A 21,353-nucleotide genomic window follows, 5' to 3' on the forward strand; every position below is an offset into this window, starting at 1 on the left:
CCAATGGGCATTACTGAGACCTTGTTGGAAATGCAGAGCCCCAGGCCCCGCCCCAGCCCTCCTGCATCTTCACAAGAGCCCCAGGTGGCCATGTGCTCAGTACAGTTTGAGCAGTGCTGCTGGAGGCTATGGAGGCTGTCACTTCTCCCAAGCATGGAACCCCAGTCACAGTGGTCAAGCATGTGGCTGTGAGGCGCACATCCTGATTGTAGAAGATCAAAGTCAGGTCTTTCAGGCTCTAAGCTTTGTAAAACATACAAGGCTACGTACTAGAAACTCCAGTCAGGGCAGACAAGGTCCAGAGGAAGAGACCTGGCTGGGATCTCAGCTGAACCCCACTGAGAGGAGCTTTCTAGAAAGTAGCAACTGCAGGTCTCCAGGCCGTGTGGTGGGCTCAGGGCTGGAAGAGCTCACCCTTATGGGCTGGGACTGAGGCCAGGAGGCAGCTGGCGGGTGGGTCTAGGGCCTTGCCCTGCACAGGAGTGGTTTGTGATATAACAGGAGAGATTGCAAACCCCAAAGAGTCTCACAGAAGCACATGGGGCCACCTCTAAAATGGCTTTTTTTTTTTTTGACAGTCTCACTCTGTCGCCTAGGCTGGAGCGCAATGGCACAATCTCAGCTCAATGCAACCTCTGCTGCCCGGGTTCAAGTGATTCTCTTGCCTCAGCCTCATGAGTAGCTGGGATTTACAGGCACCTGCCACCGCGCCTGGCTAATTTTTGTATTTTTAGTAGAGACAGGGTTTCACCATCTTGGTCAGGCTGGTCTCGAACTCCTGACCTTGTGATCCACCCGCATCGGCCTCCCAAAGTGCTGGGATTACAGGCGTGAGCCACCACACCTGGCCTAAAATGGCTTTTTCTTTCTCATGCCCTCTCTAGTCACTTATCCCCATGCTTATGTAGCATTTAGACATTTTGGGGTGAATACCACAGCAAACAGGACAGAGACGCTGCCCTCAAGGTTTTAAGCAGTAGGATGAGCTCACCATCACTAACACTTAGGCAGGCAGGGTTCTAAGTGCTTTGCTTGGTTTCCATTGAAGCCTCCACAGCACAGATCCAGGGAGGTAGGTATGTTATCGCCTCTTGATAGAGGAGGAGTCAGAGGCATGGAGAAGTTGAGTAACTTGCTCAAGATCACATAGCTGGGAAGTGATGGAGCCAGAATTCAAACCCAGGATGTGCCAGATGGCCAAGTTTGCATTTGCAGCAGTAAGAATGGATGGAAGGGGGCATGGCCGCCTCCAGAGGACCCGTTAGGGGCTGCTGAGGAATCCAACTGAGTGACAGTGGTGACCTGGCTTGGCAGTGGCTGGGGGGATGGAGGGAAATGGACCAGGGAAGAGCGGATGGGACTTGGAACTTGGTAACTGACGGATGTGGGAGGAGGGGAGGCCCAGGATTCTGGCATAGGCCACAGAGTGGTGGCATCTCCCCTTCCCTCTTTTCCCACCCCTTAATCCAACTCACTGGAGAATGGGCAGCTTTAGGAACATGTCCAGGTGAGTGGAGCGGGAGGTGGAGTCATGCTCAGATCAGGCAGGAGGCAGGTCCTAGAGGGACTGCAGGAATCGCTGGAGACTGGGGGGCACACATGTGGCCACGGGTGACCACGGCCTATAAGGGGATGTGTGCAGGCTTGGTCGCCTGTGCTCACCCACCAGGCCAAGGGAGGGCATCTGTCGCAGAACAGGCTCAGCAGCCCCTTGGCACCTCCCGGGGTTGCTGGGAGGGCAAACAGGGGACAGGCTTCAGCTCCACAGCACACATGTGCCTTCCCCTGGGCCTCTTGCCAAGTTCTGGCCGACTGTTCTAACCAGGCCCAGGGCACTGGCCCCGTGGGTCCCCTGGGTACAGAACTTCGCCATATCCGGGGCATCATTTCAGATGGGGCTTCCAGACCTCAGCTCTGGCTTTCCGGGGCTTCCCTGGAGGGGTCAGGCTGGAGCCATTAATCTGGGGTCAGGGTTCCCTAACAAAGCCTGAAAGTTTTCCAGCAGCCCCCAAATATCTCATTGGCTCTCATGTTGGCGGGGTGGGGTGGGGATGTGTGGATCATTATTTTGTTTTCTGGAGGAGGAAACAGAGGCCCAAGGACTTCTAGGCAGTACTGTCAGATAGAGTGTGAGGCATACATTGTAATTTAAAATTTACTACTAGTCACATAAAAAAGAGCAGGTGAAATTGACTTTAGTATTTTTGAACTTACAGTATAGCCAAAATATTATTTCAACATGTAATCAATGTAAAAGTTACTGACAGCTGGGCACAGTAGCTCACGCCTGTAATCCCAGCACTCTGGGAGGCCGAGGTGGGCGGACCACCTGAGGTCAGGAGTTTGAGACCAGCCTGACCAACGTGGAGAAACCCTGTCTCTACTAAAAATACAAAATTAATCCCAGCTACTCAGGAGGCTGAGGCAGGAAGATCACTCGAACCCTGGAGGTGGAGGTTGCGGTGAGCCAAGATTGTGCCACTGCACTCCATCCTGGGCAACAAGAGCGAAACTCCGTCTCAAAACAAAACAAAACAAAAAAGTTACTGAGCATATAGCCCAGAGGGCCCGAACCCTGCCCTTCCAACATGGTTTCTGCAGTCTCAGCTTCCAGGTGGCCCACTTAGGACAGAAGGAAACCCTGCTGCCCTTCTACAGCTGGTCCTGTCTGGGGCCTTTCCTCAAGCAGCCTGTCTAGCCCCACAGGCTGCCTGGCTCCAGGAGGCACATGACCTGTATCCTGCTAGGGACTGCCAGGCTGTGCAAAATTCACCCACGTCTGCCTGCTGGCTGCCCAGCTCCCACAGCAAGGCTCCAGGTGAGCCATTCTGATCTGACTTCTGTGGCCTCATATGCATTCAAGTGGCCTCAGGGAGATCCATGTGCCACAGATCCCAAGACTGGGCCTTGCCAAAACCGAATCCTAAAATGCAGCAGGAGGTGGCCTTCCAGGCCAGGAAGGGAGCTGCAGCCAAAGGTGGCTGGTAGGCCTGGCCCCAGGGGCTGCCCCGAGGCCATCCCTTAGCAAAGAATCCCAGAAGGAAGATCTGACCTGCCTGCCTGGTCCCCCAACTCCAACCCTGTATGAGGGGCATTCCAGGCACTGCTCCTGCTGGTGCCACACCTTGCTGAGCACTCATTCAGTGCCCTGCATGGGGAGGGCAGAGGGACGCGGGCATGGCTTGCCCAAGGCACACACTGTCTGGAGGGAGCAGACGGATACTTACTATGCAATCATGAGCTCGCCATCCAGGCTCCAGCAGGGGCTGCACAAGGCCGTGGGAGCTTCCCAGACCTCTAGAGGTGGGGAGAGGCTGACATCTCCAGGGTGGGCCTTGGCCAACGTCTCCTGATGCCTGAACGAGGCTGGCAGGCCCATCTCCCGACTTCTCTCCCTGCAGTTGGGCCTTCTCCTAGACCCTCTGGTGCCTCTGCAGCCTCACGGCCGGTCTTGACAGAGCCCGACTATGCCGGCTGGAGCCGTGTTTACTTACACACTTGCCAGCTCCTTGCTGGGGCCGTTTCTTCAGCCAGCCAGAAAGAATTGTTTTTCTTTTTCCAACTGGGAACCTCACTAGGCTCCAGCGTGATGGCTGCGTTTGTAACTGAAACCTCAGCAGAACTAAATAGTTCCTAGTCCTGGACCACCTCATCTGGGAGCCCAAGGCGGGGCTCAACCTGTCGAGGGGAGCTCCGGGCCTATGGGCCTGGGCTCTGCGCTTTCTTTTTGAGGGAGCACACCTGAGACAGAGTCCGGATGGACTCTCACCTCTACATTGGAGTCCTTGTACAGACAGGGGAATACAGGAGACAGCGTCCTCCAACATCCCTTCAGAGACGCCCCCACTGCTACTCCCTGTGTAGAATCTAGATCACACCAGCAATGAGTCACGTGGGGCCAGGCATGCCGCGAGTCCTGCTGCAGGCATCGGGGAGCTGAGGGACTTGAGCCAAGTCATCTTCCTTCCCTGGGCCTCAGTTTCCCCAACTGCGGATAGGAACTTCCCTCCTGGGCTCACGGTGTTCTTATGAGGATTGTAGGGAAACATTCCGCGGAGGGAGCTTGTCATCCAGGCAGGGACTCAGGAGAGAGTGTCTTGGAGGTGGCTTCTAGAGGTGGCGTTCCCGGGAAAACACAAGTCGCAGCCTGAGCAGGAGAGGGAGGGAGAGACAGAGCTGGGGCTCTGCAGAGGGACAGGCCCCTGGAGGTGGCAGCTGGAGCAGTACCCTGTGGGGCCGGCAAGGACTTTCATGCCTCAGGTCCACGTGGCATTCACCCGGGCCTCTTCCCACCACAGATGATGATGCAGTATCTGTACTACGGAGGAACAGAATCCATGGAGATCCCCACCGCTGACATCCTGGAGGTGAGACTCGGGAGAGGAGGAGGGGGCCTGCGCCAGGGTCCCCGGCTGCTCGGTCTCCCATTTACCCCCTGCACAGAGGTAAGGTGCCTCTTCCTCTCCATCTCACTGGAAGAGTGATTCCCAGAAACAGGAACTGTGCACACCGCTGAGCCCAGCCTCAGTGCGTGCCCCAGCGGGGATGGTTAGGTCCAGGCGGATCGGAAGGTAGTGGGGCCTGAGGGCGGAGGCAGCAGGGCACATGGCACTCAGGAGCTTTCTGTTCCATGCTGTCTGGGCTACTGGTCTGGCCATGGGTCCCCAAGACCTGCTCTGCCTCCCTACCAGCTGCTGTCAGCTGCCAGCCTGTTCCAGCTGGATGCCCTGCAGAGGCACTGCGAGATCCTATGCTCCCAGACCCTCAGCGTGGAGAGCGCCGTGAACACCTACAAATATGCCAAGGTGAGGGCCAAGGATGCCTGCTGGCCACCTCCCACCACATGCTCTGCTCCACGGGGGCCTCGGCCGTGTGGCCACACTGGGGATGAGCTAGGAGATGCGGGTGGCCAGGCTGCTCGAGGGCAGAGTAGAGGCTGAGGGAGGGTAGGCAACTCTCTGTAGCCTGGGGGCCCTGCTGCCCACCGGCCACATGGTAGCTTGGGAGGGGAGCTTCTGAGCCAGGTGCATCCTGGTTCACATTCCAGCTCTGCCACCTGGGTAAGCTGCTGAGCCTCTGAGTCAAATCAAAGCCATAGGTATTTACTTTTCTCCCCTACCTGTGCCTCCCCAGCTGCCCCATCTCAACAAGCGACATGGTCACTGCTCAGTTGCTCAGACTCAAAACTTAGGAATCATATTTGATTTGTAAAATCCCACCCCAAATGCAAGCCATGTACCTCTGAAACACACCAGCAGTTTCTCCACTTCCCTTCATCTCTACTGCCCTCACCTTGCCCTAAGCCACCACCATCATTCTCTTGGACAATGGCATTGGCCCAGCCTCCCTACTTTCTGGCCTTAGCCTTGCAATCCACAAGGTTCTTTTAAAAGTTCAAAAACCATGGCCAGGCACAGTGGCTCACACCTGTAATCCCAGTACTTCGGGAGGATGAGCCAGGAGGACCAGGAGTTTAGACCAGCCTGTGAAACATGGCAAGACCCTGCCTCTACAAACTAGCTGAGTGTCCTGGCGTGTACCTGTGGTCCCAGTTGCTCAGGAGGCTGAGGCAGGAGGACCACTTGAGCCCAGGAGGTTGAGACTGTAGTGAGCTGTGATCATGCCACTGCACTCCAGCCTGGGTGACAGAGTGAGACTTTGTCTCAACACACTCCCCCCGCCCCCCAAGAAAGTACAAAGACTGTGTTACTCCCATACTTAATCCCACCAAAGGTTTTCCACCTGCTGCAGGCTAAATAATAGCCAGCCCTTATCATGCCTTCCAAGGCCCCCAAGGTCCTGCCCACATCTCCCTTCACTCCACCATGCTTCCTTCTCAGCGTGCCCAGACCCCAGGGCTTTTGTGACGCTTCCCTTTTCCTGTAAAGCTCTTTCCCGCCCTTCATCTTCATCAGCTGGTGTCCCCAGGCCTCCCCTGGCCTCTCACACACCATCCGGTCACGTTGGCTTTACCTCCTTCACAGTCTCTAGCACCGTCTGCAGTTACCTTGTCTTTGGTTCCTCAGATTCTGTCTCCCCCAAAATAGGACATCTGCAGCACTGCAGAGACCTTGACCTCTGAACTGAAAACCCAGAGCGGCCCCTTGATATTTGTTGAGTGACATCCTTATCCAGCATTTACCATGTGCACACTCACATGCCAGGCCTGGTGCTGAGCCCTGGACACCCAGTGGTGGACAGTCCCTGTTCTTGCCCTTAGGAAGGGAACTTCCAATCCAACAGGGATGACTGCCACTTAACAGGGCAGCATGACAGTATGACACAGGCAGGAAAATGACGGGGGCTGGAACAGTTCAGATATAGCAGAGGTGGCCTCAGGATGCAGGGACAGGGAATGCCTCCCCTGGCCAGGGTGGGGCTTAAGCAGGGCCGTGGCCATGGGTAGGCAGTATTTGGGGGTGAGGGTGAGTGGGGCTGTACTAAGGACATGAGCTTCACCCCTCCTCTCTCTGCCCTACAGATCCACAATGCCCCAGAACTGGCCCTGTTCTGTGAGGGCTTCTTTCTCAAGCACATGAAGGCCCTGCTGGAGCAGGACGCCTTCCGGCAGCTCATCTACGGCCGCAGCAGCAAAGTGCAGGGCCTGGATCCGCTGCAGGACCTGCAGAACACCCTGGCGGAGCGCGTGCACTCTGTCTACATCACCTCCCGGGTGTGAGGCGGGGGGCGGAGGCTGCCAGCGCCAGGGCCTGTGGAGATGCCAGGGCCCACCAGGTCAGGCTATGGTTGTAGGCCCTCTTGGAGCCAGGGTCACGGGGCTGTTTCCTCCTCCTTCCCCAGATGCCCCACCTGTCACCAGACAGCGCACCCTCATCCCTGCTCTAGAGCTGTTTGATAGGCAAAGGAGAGATGTAGCCAACTGGTGGCCCTCCTCCCCATCCCAGTCTGCCCCTCAAGGGCAGCCATGCACTCCCCCTGCGTGTCGCTCTCCCCTCCTGCAGGTCAGCAGCTGGTCCTGATCCACCTCTGCCCAGGCCCTCCTAGGGCCTCAGTAAATTCAGACCATCCCAACTGGGGCTCTTGGGGGTGCGGGAATCCTTATGAATGTATAGAATGCATACTGCCTAGGCCCCCGATCGTCTATAGTAATTCAAAAGCTGGTATTTTTCTTCCTAAATGTCACATAGCAAAGGCTGCCCAAATCCCTGAACTTTTTCCTCAAAGGTTTGACAGGCTTGATGTGGGCATCCAGTGGCCTGACCCCCCCGTCACCATGACTGCTGCCACCCAGAGTCCCCCCATTGTCTTTGGTGCCTGGGCTTCCAGAGTACCTCCCATCAGGACTATCGGCTTGCTCAGTTAGCAGCAGAGGGCATTTCCTCAGCTGATGGTTTCTGCGCTAAGTCTGGCATGGAGGGGTAGGGGATGGGGTACTGTGTAGGAATGGCCTCAGCTCTTGTTTTGCTGTGGTTTTAGGGGTCAAAGTAAATGGGTGGATTCTGGAACCTCAGGCCTAAACTAGGTTGCCTTTGTGGGGCCAGGAAGCAGAGCCCCCTGGTCAAGTCTCCGCTCCTTTAATGGAGGATTGAGAGCTGGGCAAACACTTCCCACTGGGAACTGTGGCTCTTGGAGATAAAGGACGGGTCATTGATGGAAAATAAGGGCCAAGAGAAGAGGCCTTTCTGTTGTGTCCCCTCCCGGCCTTGCCCTCGAATTCTGCAGGCTCCAGGTTCCCCTGACACCTGTCGTATTTATGGACCAGACACTGGGGCAGCATCAGGCACGGCCTGTCTGGAGGCACCTTAGAAACTATTTATTCACCAAAAGCCCTGGGCAATTCAGGAGGTGTCACTCAGGTCACCCTGAACAGCCCCCAAGGGCTTGCAATCCTGGAAAATATTTTGACTAGCTGCTTGGCTGGATGTACAAAGAAATAGGCATTATTTTATTGCTGTAATATTGTATGATACTTTAACTGTACAATAATGTTGTCACCTACTGTAAATGTACTATGGTTTTATTAACAATAAATACTCATTAACAATGACCTTGGCCTCACTGCTCTGGAAGAGGGTTACTCAGAGTTCAGAACTGGGGAGGAGCCCTTAGGACCAGGGAGAGATCCCAGAGCTGACTCTCTTACTCAGGTCTCCTGCCTCTCAGAGCCAAGACCCTACCAAAGCCATTGCTGTGGCCACCCAGCACTCGCCTCTCTCCATGCCTCACCGGCCCTCGCTCATATTTAAGCACGTATGTGCCACTGAGCTGGACAGGCACCAAATGACTGAGGAATATGACACCACCAGGCTTTCCTTATCTCCACTCCCACTCCCTCCACAGCCCTTTATGTGGGAGCTATTTTGGGGGATGTCTTCAGAGGTGTTTGCAAACCCTGGCACATCCCCAAATGGCAGAGCCCAGCAAAGTGGCGGTAGGGCCTCCTTCACCCAGGCCCGACCTGGCCTGATTTGAGGGACCTGTCCCTGGGTGAGTGCTAAGCTGGCTGTGCCACCACAAGGCCACTAGCAGAGGTAATGGAGGGAGATGGTGAGGCGCCGACTCAGACCCAACAGTGTTCTGGGGCCATGGCTGTAGTTTTAGGTGCAAAGTTCAGGCACAAATACAAGTTTTTAAAACATTCCCTGCCAATTAGCTGGGCATAGTGGTGCACATCTGTATTCCCAGCTGCTCAGGAGGCTGAGGTGGGAGGATCACAGAGCCCAGGAGTTCAAGGCTGCAATGAGCTATGATCACTCCTGCACCTCAGCCTGGACAACAAAGCAAGACTCTCTCAAAAAAAAGTCGCCTGCCTGCAGAGGCAGGTATAGAAATTCCTAAGGTCACTGGGAACCTGAAGCAAAGTGGCTGTGGGCCAGTGACTGGCCATGACTCAGGAGTTAGGGGAATGACATAAAGATCCCAGTCCCGGGGAAGGCCCAATTCCAGCAGGGGCTGCGCAGGAAGCTCGAGGCCCAGCCTGGGGCCCTGGGGTCGCACAGACCCATGGTGCCCTCTGGGGGCCACTGGGAGGGGGCGCACTCCCCCACACCATCTTTCTTTTTTTTTTTTTTTGAGACAGAGTCTCGCTCTGTTGCCCAGGCTGGAGTGCAGTGGCCGGATCTCAGCTCACTGCAAGCTCCGCCTCCCGGGTTTATGCCATTCTCCCGCCTCAGCCTCCCAAGTAGCTGGGACTACAGGCGCCTGCCACCACGCCCGGCTAGTTTTTTGTATTTTTTTTAGTAGAGGCGGGGTTTCACCACGCTAGCCAGGATGGTCTCGATCTCCTGACCTCATGATCCGCCCGTCTCGGCCTCCCAAAGTGCTGGGATTACAGGCTTGAGCCACCGCGCCCGGCCCCCACACCATCTTTCTATGCTGTGGCCAAGAAGGTGGTAGAGCAGGCCGCCTCTCCCCAGCACTTGTCATACAAAGTGGCTACCCTTCACAGGTCTGTGTCCAGCGTCCCCACAAGTTGCCCCATCCCTGCAGGACATGCCTCGGTCAGTACCCAGTCTAGAAAGCAAGATCTAGTTGCATTCTGGCTCCAGACGAGGGATCAGCCCTTTCCTCTCCTGAGAGGGTGAGTGGGGGGTTGAGAGAAAGTGGAGGTGGGAGAGAGGGAGCGGGTCCCTTGGAGCCTGTGGGTAGCAGGAATACATTTTTGAATAAACATTAAAAATTAAAATAATTACCAAAAAAAAAAAAAATCAGACATGCTTCCAAGGGGCTAGGACCCAAACGGAAATGATCACTTACCTGGGCAGCTGGACCTCCTAATTCGGGGCCACTGCTCACTGCCTGCCTACTCCGCCTGCTATGAGCAGCCACAGGCGGGCTCGGGGGAGTTACCTTCTCACTGGAGCCCTTGAGTACCCAGGTGCTGAGCGCATGGGTTGCATCCACAGGGATTTCACTCCGCTTCAGCAGGTCCACAGGCAATCATAAGCTGGCGCCTTGGCCGTCTCCAAAGAAAGCGCCTCTGCAGAGGTGGCGGGCACCAGTCTGCTCCTGCACCGACAGGGATAACACTGAGATTGTCTTTTTTGAGGCTGTCTGGTTTCTTTCCTGCATTCAAATCTTCTCCTGAAGCTTTCCTTTCCTTTCTGCTCTCCGCCTGGAAGGCCAGTTATCCTTTTCCACATCAGTCCCCATGCCAGATGCGAGGTGGCTAGAGCTTTCTCCTCAACAGACCAGCCCGAGCAGGAAGCCCCAGCCTCTCCCTTTCAGGCTGCCTTTCCTGTCCCGTTTGCAGGATCCAGATGAGGTTTAACTCGAACCAATTGTTTGCAGAATCAAGGGCATGCCCCTTCAGGGACAATCCCCTGAAATTGTCTATTCAAGCCCAAGGGGCTTCCAACCCCACCCCCTCCTCTAGGCCTGCAGAATGGCTGCGGGTGGGCCTCAGATAATGAGTCTACATTTTTCCAAGGTGACGGTCACTTATTTCTGCCCCTCCCCCACCTCCCAGCCTCAGCGGCCCCCTTTGTGTCCCGTCTCCTGGTCACTCTGGAGTCCTCTGGGACTGCCGGGCCAGATGAGCAGTGGAAGCACTGAAGCAGGCCGGCATCAGCTCCGCCTGGCGAGGGGGCATGGGGGGCGACCATTCAGTGACATTCTTTGTTCAGGCTTCTTCAGCCTCTTCCCCTTCTGGTGACAGCATTCATGGCTGGCCTATCTGAATTCATTTCGCAAGTGACATTTCCTAAGACAGCCAAGCTTTACAGATGTCACTCTGTCTGGGGGCCAGATGGTGAAGTGTGAGGGAGCATGCCTTTTCAGGTTTGAAGGAGAACCCAAGATCATGACCACAAAATGCAAAGACCCAGGCGTGTGTTTAGGAACACACACTTTGCAAATAAAGAGGCCTTGTCCAAGGATACAGAGATATTACACTCAGCCAGACAAGTCTGACTGCAAAATGCATGCTCTCTGCTGCCCAAGTGAGACGCCTTTTCTAGCTTAGGTTGTGGTTTTGGTGGTGGCTCATGCCTCTAATCCCAATACTCTGGGAGGCCCTAGCAGATCACTTGAGGCCAGAGTTCCAGACCAACCTGGGCAACATATTGAGACTCCATCTCTAGATAATTTCAAAAATTAGGCAGGTGTGGTGGTGAGCACCTTCCCTCAGCTTGGAAGGCTGAGGTGGGAGAATGCCTTCAGCCCGAGTTCAAGGCTGCAATGAGCTATGACTGAGCCACCGCACTCCAGCTTGGGCAACAGAACAAGACCCTGTCTGTTTTTAAAACACCACCACAGCCAGTCCTTATTGAGTATTCTCAGAGTTGGCATGTAACTGAACTTGAACAGCTCCTCTAGTTAGATCTGATGAGTGCCCAGAACCCAGAGAGATTGAGCAGGCCCTTGCTCTGTGCCAGGCACTGTTCTAAATGCTTTCCATTCTACCTCACCCACTCCTCACCACAACCCCATGACAGGGGTGCTATTCCTACCACTCACACTTTGCAGAAGTGGACCTGAAGGGCAGGTAGGATCAAGTAACCTGCCCAAGGCCACGGTGAGGGTCAGGGCAGAGCAGTCTGCCTCCAGAGCCCTCTCACTTTGCACCCAAAGCAGAGCCAGCTGGGGAGACTTTGGGGGTAGAGACACTAAACAAAAGCTTCCTTACCTGTAGGATGATATGCCTGGACAACTTGCACAGTCCCATCCAGCTCTGACCATTTGAGAATGTGACTCTGCTTTTGGTCACGCTCTAAGAAAACCCTCTTTGAAAGGCAGGCTTAGGCACCCACCTGAGAAAATAAATAAAAATTATTTTCATGCCCTCTCCCCACCGCCAGCAAAATTTCCTACAGACCTAACAGAGGTCTGTGGCCAGGAAACTTCAGTTCCAAGAAATGAAAGGTCCCTAGCTCACGTCCCGACAGCCTCGGTGACAAGGCTCAGCAGTGCTAGGGTCACGCACAGAACCTGCTCTTCTCCCTCTGGGAACAAGTCCCGGGAGCTGCATATGAAATACCCTTAGGCTGAGAAGTTACCGTTTCCTCCCTGTCCTTCTCTGAACCTAGACAACACATCAGGCTGCAGATTCATTAGCCTGGATACCATTAAACAAACATACCGAAGTATGTGTAAAGCTCTGTAATCTCTGTTCTCAACAAATAGAAGGGACCAAGTGACCTGGAAGGAGCTGGGAAGGAAATGAGGCAGTTCTAGCTTCCAGCCACCACACCAAGCCCCTCGAGGTGACCACAACCACCTGCCACTTCTCCCGCAGACCTCTGGGCTGGGAAGCCCTAGATACACTACTCACCTCCGGCCTTGATACCAACGCCTTCCAAATTCCACCAGGCAGCCAAGACCGACCAGAAGAAACTTCCACGTGTGTGGATTTCAGAACGCTCACAGGCAGCTGGTCTTTCTAGAATATTATTTATTAAAAATAGATTCTCTATCCCTCCCCTCACCCCTGCGAGCAAAATGGCCTTTCCCAACATCTTTTCCCAAATGGATGAGATAACAGGTCTTGAGGACGCAGATGTGGCATCCTACACAAACTACAGGCTCAGGTGTTTCTGGGACAGTGGCTCTGCTGGAGCCAAGAGTGGAACAGCACAAGACAGCATCAGCAAACCCCGGTGCACCTAACTGCGTGCTGCCAGGGATGCCGGGACGGACTGGAGGTCCTCCTGCTCCAGGCACAAGGCCACAAAGAGAGACCCAGCGGCCCAGCAGCAGCCCCCTGGGCACCACCAGAAAGCGATGTACTTAAGGGCCTCAGGAGGACGAGAGGCAACATGGCTTCCACGTGTGCGGGTATGAGCCTAAAAAGCTGGCCCAAAGCAAAATATGAACTTATAGGAAAGGAGGGCCCTGGACTGGTTGGGGAGAGAGAGACTCCTAGCAATTCTAGGTGGCAGTGCCCAGCCATCAAGTTCTAAGGAGACCCATTTGGGAGTGACTCTGCCTTCAGCCAGGTTGAGCTCACAGACTGACACAGGCCTGGAGGCTGAATCCGCAGCCAGTTTGCAGGTGTGCCGGGGACGCTTGTTGCTTATAACAGTCCAGCCAGAGAGGGTTCAGGAAGTGAGAGTATCTTCCCATGATCAAACACTGATGCCAAAGTTTCTCTTCACTATTTCTTCCGCTTCAGTTTCATATCTTTTTTGTTCTTTGTATCTCTATTCTTCTTCAACTTCTTGCTCTGTTTGGGTTCTTGTTTGGCTTCCAACTTCCTTTTCTTGTCACTAGAGAAAAATCAAAAATAGAAAGAATGAAATATGTACAGATCTGAACATCTGAGACTGCTTGGTTTTAAGCTTGCTTTGCTTTGTGAAAAAGGGTTTCCACCGTTTGAAACTTGATGTAAGGACACCCGATTGGACATAAATGTTCTCTGCAAACCTATTAGGGGGCAGGCATTGTGCTGGGGCTGGGGACACACCACACAGACCAGTTCCTGCCCTGACCCAGCTCTTAGTCTGTGGAAGAACAAATCTTGATCTTAACACCTGAAATCCGGGTTCTCCTCAGAGCTCGGTACGCTGTGCTCCCCTCTCCCAAGACAGATCTAAGGCACCACAAGGATTCCCCACCACCACTCTCCACTCACCACTCACCACTCTCACCACCACTGCAGCGACTCTGGAAACCAGACATATTCATCCCAATGACCCTGAAGACAGTCCTTAATACAAGGCATGAGACTCCAAGGAAAACCCTGCCATAATAGTAGCCATGATGTGCTACTATTATTTTATTTATCTTATATGAGAAGAAGAAATTGAAAACAACAGGTGACACCCTGTGACCAGTTCCTGGATTCTTCATTGATATACTGGCACAGGAATCACTCAGCAAACGGCCACCTGCCATTAAGAAACATAGGTTTAATTTTGCTCTGGGAACAAATACTTCCCTACAAGGAGACAGAGAAGAGTTCAGTCCAGATACCATTAAGGTTGTATGAATGAAGTACCTCTCAAAGGAAGAAAAAGAAATGCCTCAGAGTATTTAATGATAGCTACCAGCATTTTTAGCTCACAAAGTTCAAGCTTTCACATTTACTCAGAGCCATCAAGCACATCAACAACCACACAGCACTGGCTGGTTGGACTCAAGAGGCTTCTCACTACCAGCAATGGCCAAACAAATGGCAGGAAAGGCCAAGTTCTGCAGAGTGAGGAGCTGAGGCTGTCTCCACAGCAAGCACGCTCTCCAGCCTTTTTTTCCAGTGAAAGCCACCGTGCTCAAGGCCAAAGCCATCATGGGCCCTGTGCTACATTTCCCATACTGTACAAACCAGAGACAGGTCACACCGACAGTGGGCTTCTGTACTGCACCACAGAGCATCTGGGAAATGAGGCCAGCATCGATGCTGGATCCTTCAAGATGCCACAGTGACTAATGGAGACTCTGGAAGATAGTATCTGATTTCTGGGATCTATAGTTCCCAGAGACACAAGGTTTCCTCTTTCCAAATGTTTCCAAAATATAAGCTTTTAAGGAAACCAGTAACTAGGGGACTGCCAAAATCTCACCCTCCCCATCAACCCCCAAATCAGCTGTGAAAGCCTCAATTCCAGAGGCTCTGGGCAGGGAAGGCCTCATTGTATTCCCAGGGAAAACTGATGAAGGTTCCAGCCTAAGTTATTTACAAATGCACCACTCTGCAGATAAGAAGCTTGGAGTGAAGATTTTCAAAGAGTGGTCTAAGGACTGCTGGGGTCCCTAAGACCCTTTCAGGTGTCCACAAGGTCAAAATGTACTTCTATTAGTATGAAAATAGTTATTTGCCTTTTTTCATTTTCATTCTCTCACAAATATTCAGTTTTCCAGAGAGTATAAGATATGACAGCACAAGAGTGTCAGTGAAGACACAGACATGAGTATCCAGCTGCCTTCTATTAAGCCAGATATTGAAGAGATTTGCAAAAATGTATATGTAAAACAATGCCATTCTTCACCACAATTTTTATGAGAGTGTTTTTCCAAACAACTGAATCCATTATTACTGTGAACAAATGAATATTTTTTAAATTTCTCAGTTTTTCATTTATTTTCTTTTTAAGATTTTTTTGGGGAAACAGGGCCACTATGTTGCACAGGTTGGTCTTGAACTCCTGGGCTCAAGCGATCCTCCTGCCTCGGTCTCCCAAAGTGCTGAGATCACAGGCATCAGCCACCGTACCTGACCAGCTTTTCATTTCTAATATGGGAAATTACAATAGATATAACCAACAAAAGTCCTCTGGGGGCCTTAATTGTTTTTAAGAGATAAAGGAACTCAAAGACCCAAAACCTTGAGAACTGCTGGCTCAAAGGAAGGACAATGTAACAGTTAAACCTATGGCCTTGCAGTAGAGAAACTTGGACTTGATTCTAGCTCCAGCTCTCACTAGCTGTGTGCTTCTTGGGAATTTACTTAACCCCGTAGAGCCTTGGTTACTTCATCTGAAAGCAATGACAGTAATAAAACAGCCCCCTCATGCTGTCATCCTGAGGGCTGAATGATGAAAGCCCACAGGCAAGACTCAGCCAGTGGCAGCTTCTGGACTGTTCCCTCAAGCCCTTCTCTCTGATAGGCCCAGCGCCCTGGCAAGGCTGACGAATACAAACAGTGAAGAGATCCATGCCTAAGAGATGGCCCTCCTGGTCTGTGGGAGATGCACTGCAAGGGTAATGGCCAAGGGACTCTCAAAGGGAAGAACCATGACTTTTCTGTCAAAGCTTTTGCTCCAACCTCCTATTTTCTAGTCAAAGTTAAAGAGAAGCAGAGAGGCCAGAATGCCTCTTCCACCAGATGCAGTTCAGACCTTGGGCCCTCACCTTTTCAGGCTGATGATCGAGGCGTTCGGCCCAGCTTTGTTCAAAACTTCATTCCACTCTTCATCGTCCCCACGGATTACGTATCTTAAAAAAACAGAAGGGCACTATCAAAGCCTGCTTGAAAGAAGACGGGACTGCTTAAGAGAAAATACAACAGTGACAACATTCTTATCAGACCTTTCCTGTCATGAAAGCCAGGCTGAGCAGTGTCAGCATTTGAACAGCAGAAAGGACAAAGGGGACGAGCATGCAGGAGGGCCAAGAGATGTGACGCTTAGCTCTACGGATAGAAGCTCCACAGGAGCGAGGGTCACCAGGTCTGCTGGCAGGGGTCAGTGAGGACAGTCCTGCACAGAAGGCGCCTGCCTGGCTTCTCCCACATGACTCTCATTAACACCCCCCAAAGCAGCTTCCTGTCGTCCCCACAATCTTCTCACTCACTCCCACCTCCAAGCGTTTGTCCACAAGCCCTTGAACTGTGTCTCTTCCCTCCTTCCCTTCTCTTTTAGATTTAGCAGTCCTGGCAAATCAAGGTTTTGATATTATAGAGCTGAGGGCAGAAACTACAGCTCGATTCTCTGACCAAGGACTCCTGGCCACCTCCATCTCACACACCCAGCAGCCACCATCACTGATGTCCCAGAAACAGGACTACAGGTCACAGAGGCTCAGAGGCCACGAATTCTGGAGTTATTGTTCACATCAATCCAGGCGGTGGAGGGAGAGGCAGCACCACTACAGCTGAAGCTCAGAAGGGACTAGGATCCCCAGACGGTTTCAGAGCAAGGGTTTTGCTTGTTTGGTTGGTTTTAGCAGTAGAATCCTTTCTTCAAACAAAGTCACGTGTAAAAGCCAAATAGAGTAAAGTAACCATTAAAGTGCATGCTCATCCAATCGGCACCCCCACTCCTGGAAGGACCCGAGGTGTGACCTGGAGCCTTGGGGATCGGAGAACGCAATTTGAAAGTCAAAGTGGCCGCACTGGTCTCGGGAACCCAACTCTTCCAAAATTATACAAACAGGCAATTAGAAGGTCAAGTAGAACTGTTAGCACTCCTAACATTGATCCCATGAAAGACACTTCCCAGGGCACCTGGGATATAATTAGAAGAAACGTGTAGGCAGATTCTTAGGGCCCCAGAAGCCAAGGCAAAGTCTCTGCTTCCCACAAGCCTTACTCAGATAGGTCCATGCTCTTCAGCTTCCCCACTTCTTTCTTGTGTTTCTCCTGAAATTCCTTTGCTGCTTCATCCTGTGGTTAAGGACCCATACAGAGACTAAGTCAGAGTCAAGGACTGAACCAAACACAGGAAAAGGGGAAGCTGGGGTGGAATAGCACAATGATGAGAAAACATTTCCTTCTCTTCCGTCCACCTGCAAAAACCTTGTAGGCAGCTCTGATTATTTTAAGGTAGCTCTGTATATAAAATATGTATTTAAGAAGTCACCAAAAAAGACAAAACATTTACAACAGATGCTGGAATCCTGCATTCATAACATACACACACAACCAATGGCAGGCACAACTCTAGGCCTGTGTGTGCTCAGACAATGCTGGGTCCATTTGCCCAGTTAAACCTATGGAATAGCACTTAGCTCAATGAGTGCAGAGGACTCTTTCTAAAGGGGAAGGGAAGACAGTCTGCATTCACAGCCTAAGGCAACTGATGGAAAAGCCAGGACTCCTGAGGCCTTGAGTAGGGACATACCAGGTCATCACTGAGGGTCTTCATTGTGGGCTCCATGACCACATCCTTCACTGCCACCATCTGCTCCTCAATGGCCTTTTCCTGAACTTCATTAAACAGCTACAAAAGACGACCACAGAGAAGCAGAAGATGAAGGAACAGCAGGCGCCCAGTCACCCGTGACCCAGACGCTTGGTGTCTTATAGAAAGGTGTGCATTTTGAAGACATAAAGCAACACTCTACAGTTTAGGAATATGGATATTCGCAAGAAGAGTTGAAGCACACAGACTGGATATGTACCGAATTCCTAACAGGGATGCCTCTGGGAGAGGACACACACAACTTCACAGATTTTTCAGAGCTGAAGTCCCGGATTTGTGTGTGTGACGAGATGCAGCAAACACAGCTAAATGCTAACATGTGTTCATCTCGGGAGCAGGGAGTGGGTTCACCGCACTATGTGAGAGAGATCAAGCCCTTGCCCTCGGGTCGAGGTTACCTTCACAACTTTGCGGATGATCCGGTTGAAAAGTCCCATCAACTGGCCTGAGGGCAGCTCAATCTCCTTTTCCAGCTGGTCCACAGACTTATGCTGCAGGCCAATCCCCAAGAGAAGAGCCTAAAGGATGGAAAATCTGCTGGGTGGGCCTGTCCTAATGGGCCTTGCCCATTAAAATGGCGCCAAGAACTAGGGTACTCTCTTGCCCAAAGCTATTGGTACAAAGGCAGACTAGCACCGTGTATATTGGCATCTTCTCTCTCATCCTGTTACTGAGACCACCAAGAAATGCTGTCTTCCTTAAATCCCCAAAATAACTTTTATCCTGACAAATACCTGCTTCACAACTACAATAAAAGTTTGGGATGTTCCTGAACCTCTGCTAAGGTGGAGTTAAGTGTCAAGGCAACGTAGCGGGGTGGAAGCTGCAGCTCTCTCACTTCGTATGGCTGGGCACGTTACTCGACTTCAGAGCCCAGGTTTCCTGACCTGTAGAATGAGGAGACCACTACCCACCTATCAGATCTATGAGGAACTAAAGGCACACAATTATGTCCAAGGGCCCAACCCAACACCCAGCAAACAAACAGCTCCACAATCCTCGCTTCTCCTCCTCCACGCAAGCAGCAGGTAGCCTACCGACTGAGCCGCGGACAGGGCCAGGTCCCCCAGCTGGTTCAGGAAATAGATGCGGGAGATGGCCGGGATCATGTCCATGATGAGGTGATAGTCCACCATGTTCCGTGAATACATCTCCAGCCGCTTCAGGTCATAGGGGAGGAAGAGTGCTTCCAGCTCCTCCCGGCTCAGGGCTGACCACAGGACACAGAGCCAGACAGGTTAGGTCACCTGGCACCCTCAAGAGATAGCACACAGCCCCCAGGCGGCACCCTAACACACAGAAGCATCTAACAGGGCCTGACAGCCATACCACATAGCCCTGGCCCAGAGGGGCACCAAACCTGCTCCTGCCATAGAAGGGGCGGCTCCGGGCCATGTGCAGGGAGGGGACGGCTGCCACAGGACCCTTGCTCAGTTCCCATACTCAACACATGGACCAAGGAAAAGCTCCCTGTGGCCTAGGGTTAGGAGAACACAACTACACTCTTTCCCTGCTTTATCACTTCATTCGGTGTCACAGAATGTGTGTAACCTCTGCCCAGCTCAAGATATACAGATTTCTCCATCAAAATATAAGTGGCAAAAAAGTATATACACACACATATACACATATATATGCATGTTATACCTACATACTTATGTATAAAATATGCAATAAAACTAATCTCTTACACATTTTTTGTTTTTTAAATATTCAAATAGAATCTGTATGCACAAAGCACTTCTGTGTGCTGTTGGCTACAGAAGGCTAGCAGCCTGTTCTTATTACAATTTCATGAATGAGGAAAGTAAACCTCACTCCCCTAGAGCACAGATGTAAATCGGCCTCCATAACAAACCAGCTACATGAACTAAATGGACACCTCTGACGTCAAATTGCACAGCCAGAGTCTTACCATGAAAATGAAAGACAACACAGCCTGGGACAGAGCAGAGGCCTGGCAAGTGGGTGGTGGCCAGCAAGTGACTGCAGGCTAGAACCAGGCCCTCAATTTCCAGCCCACACCCTTCCTAGGACACCACACCCACCTCCGACACAGCCAAGCCACTCCCAACCCTCCTCCCTGTCCCGGCCCGGCTCACCCGGCTGGGCTGGCTTCCCCATGTTCCTGTTCTGAATGATGTTCAGAGCCAGGGAAGGAGAGAAGGTGCTGAACTGGTAGGACAGCAAGGCTAGGAACCGTCGTCGGAAATCTGTGGGGTGCCATCACGCAGAGTTAGAGGTCTGGAGGCATCCCCGGCAGCCCCCGATCACCTCATTGTCTCCCCAGAACCCCCACTCCTCAGTCACCTTTCCAGAAGGCTGCAAGCCAGCCTCCCTGGTCAGCCTCGTCCTCATCAGTGAGTGTCTTCAGCATGATGCACGAGTGCTCTCCGGTCAGGTCATTCTGGACAACATAGAGGTTCAACTGGCACCAAGAACCCCGTTTTTTGAACAACCCATCATTGATGAAGGGTAAACACTCAGAGAAGAAAGGCTTGGTGCTTCCGCAGGCCTCTCCTTCTACCTGGGCTGGGAGAGGCACCCTTCTCAAACACAGCCCTCGCCTTCACCTTCCTCATATCACCTCAGTTCACATGCAAGGGCTGTAAAGATCACTGTCCTGCAATCTCCTCAAAAGCGTCACAGACACAGAGCAGAGGTGCTCACTCTTCCAGGCCTGCCTCTTGCTCGGGACCTGCGGGAGGGAAATACCTGTTCCTCTCAGGTGGATGCTGAACTCAGTCATTAGGGCTTAAGCTCCACACAATCCAGTCTACATGGGATTGGTGCCTCACAGCAGGAACTCCAGGGACAAAACCTATATCTCAGTGCTGGCAGCCAGTCTGCAAGTGCAGGCTTCTTTAGGTGCTAAAATTGCGACTGTTTTTTTTTTTTTTTTTTTTTTTTTTTTGAGACAGAGTCTTGCTCTGTCGCCCAGGCTGGAGTGCAGTGGCACGATATCGGCTCACTGCAAGCTCCGCCTCCCGGGTTCACGCCATTCTCCTGCCTCAGCCTCCAGAGTAGCTGGGACTACAGGCGCCCGCCACCACGCCCGGCTAATTTCTTTTTGTATTTTTAATAGAGACGGGGTTTCACCGTGTTAGCCAGGATGGTCTCGATCTCCTGACCTCGTGATCCGCCCGCCTCGGCCTCCCAATTGCGACTGTTTTTACATTTTCTACTACATAACAACAAAGCCCATACCATAAAAACACCACTATCAAGTCACAAATGAACAGCGCACAGTACAAGACCACATGGACACACCACTGACCACACGGCAGCTCACTAGCCTGCGTTCTCCTTGCAGCTGATGGCCGAATTTACATCCCCAGCCTCCACCAAACGCACCGACAGAGAACCAACCCATCTCTGCGGCTCCCTGCCTGCACGGAAGCAGCCCAACACCCAGCGGTCCTCACCAGTCCCACTTTAAATCCTCGGACGGACACTGGACACTAGCCTCGGATACTGGCTTTGCCCTAAACCTCCAACACTTCCCTCTCAGCCGATGGACTCCCCTCATCTGGGAAGACAGAAGCACTCAGAAGAGAACGTCATCATCCTCCCAACCCCAAATCAGCCAGCCAACTGATGCCTTCCATTCCCATGCTCTCTGCCTTCCCTGGGTCCGAAGGATGAAGTAGGTGGTCACCTCCCTTCCTGAGTCTCGAGTCCCACCCACCACTTCCTCAAGGCCTGCACTCTGGCAGTCAGCCCCCCTCACCTATACCACTACTTGCAGAATCGAACCCAGCAGCAAACAAACATTCTCTAGAATCTCCCATCTGACAATCCCCCTTTAGCTTCCAT

At 52.4% G+C, this 21,353-nt stretch overlaps 2 protein-coding genes and 1 pseudogene across 3 annotated transcripts in view; 2 read left to right on the forward strand and 1 right to left on the reverse strand.

Annotated features, from left to right (window-relative positions):
- Window positions 1-8,008, forward strand: part of ABTB2 (ankyrin repeat and BTB domain containing 2) — a 211,537-nt gene extending 203,529 nt beyond the window's left edge. The window contains exons 15-17 of the mRNA XM_050758767.1: window positions 4,299-4,367; window positions 4,692-4,805; window positions 6,482-8,008. Coding sequence (XP_050614724.1) covers window positions 4,299-4,367; window positions 4,692-4,805; window positions 6,482-6,679 — 381 coding nt within the window. The 3' untranslated portion in view covers window positions 6,680-8,008. The remainder of the gene's footprint in view (window positions 1-4,298; window positions 4,368-4,691; window positions 4,806-6,481) is intronic.
- The window catches only part of LOC126935712 (cobalamin trafficking protein CblD-like), a 233,615-nt pseudogene that overhangs the window by 192,167 nt on the left and 20,095 nt on the right, over window positions 1-21,353 (forward strand).
- Window positions 12,336-21,353, reverse strand: part of NAT10 (N-acetyltransferase 10) — a 45,752-nt gene continuing 36,734 nt past the window's right edge. For both annotated transcript variants that reach the window (XM_050758764.1, XM_050758766.1), the window contains exons 22-29: window positions 19,848-19,944; window positions 19,640-19,750; window positions 18,575-18,747; window positions 17,936-18,055; window positions 17,457-17,555; window positions 16,926-16,999; window positions 15,748-15,831; window positions 12,336-13,166 (exon numbers count right to left, since the gene is read on the reverse strand). In XM_050758764.1, the coding sequence (XP_050614721.1) occupies window positions 13,055-13,166; window positions 15,748-15,831; window positions 16,926-16,999; window positions 17,457-17,555; window positions 17,936-18,055; window positions 18,575-18,747; window positions 19,640-19,750; window positions 19,848-19,944 (870 nt within the window). In that variant the 3' untranslated portion in view covers window positions 12,336-13,054. The remainder of the gene's footprint in view (window positions 13,167-15,747; window positions 15,832-16,925; window positions 17,000-17,456; window positions 17,556-17,935; window positions 18,056-18,574; window positions 18,748-19,639; window positions 19,751-19,847; window positions 19,945-21,353) is intronic.

This window comes from Macaca thibetana, chromosome 14 (genome assembly GCF_024542745.1).
Source record: "Macaca thibetana thibetana isolate TM-01 chromosome 14, ASM2454274v1, whole genome shotgun sequence".
Taxonomy (NCBI): domain Eukaryota; kingdom Metazoa; phylum Chordata; class Mammalia; order Primates; family Cercopithecidae; genus Macaca; species Macaca thibetana.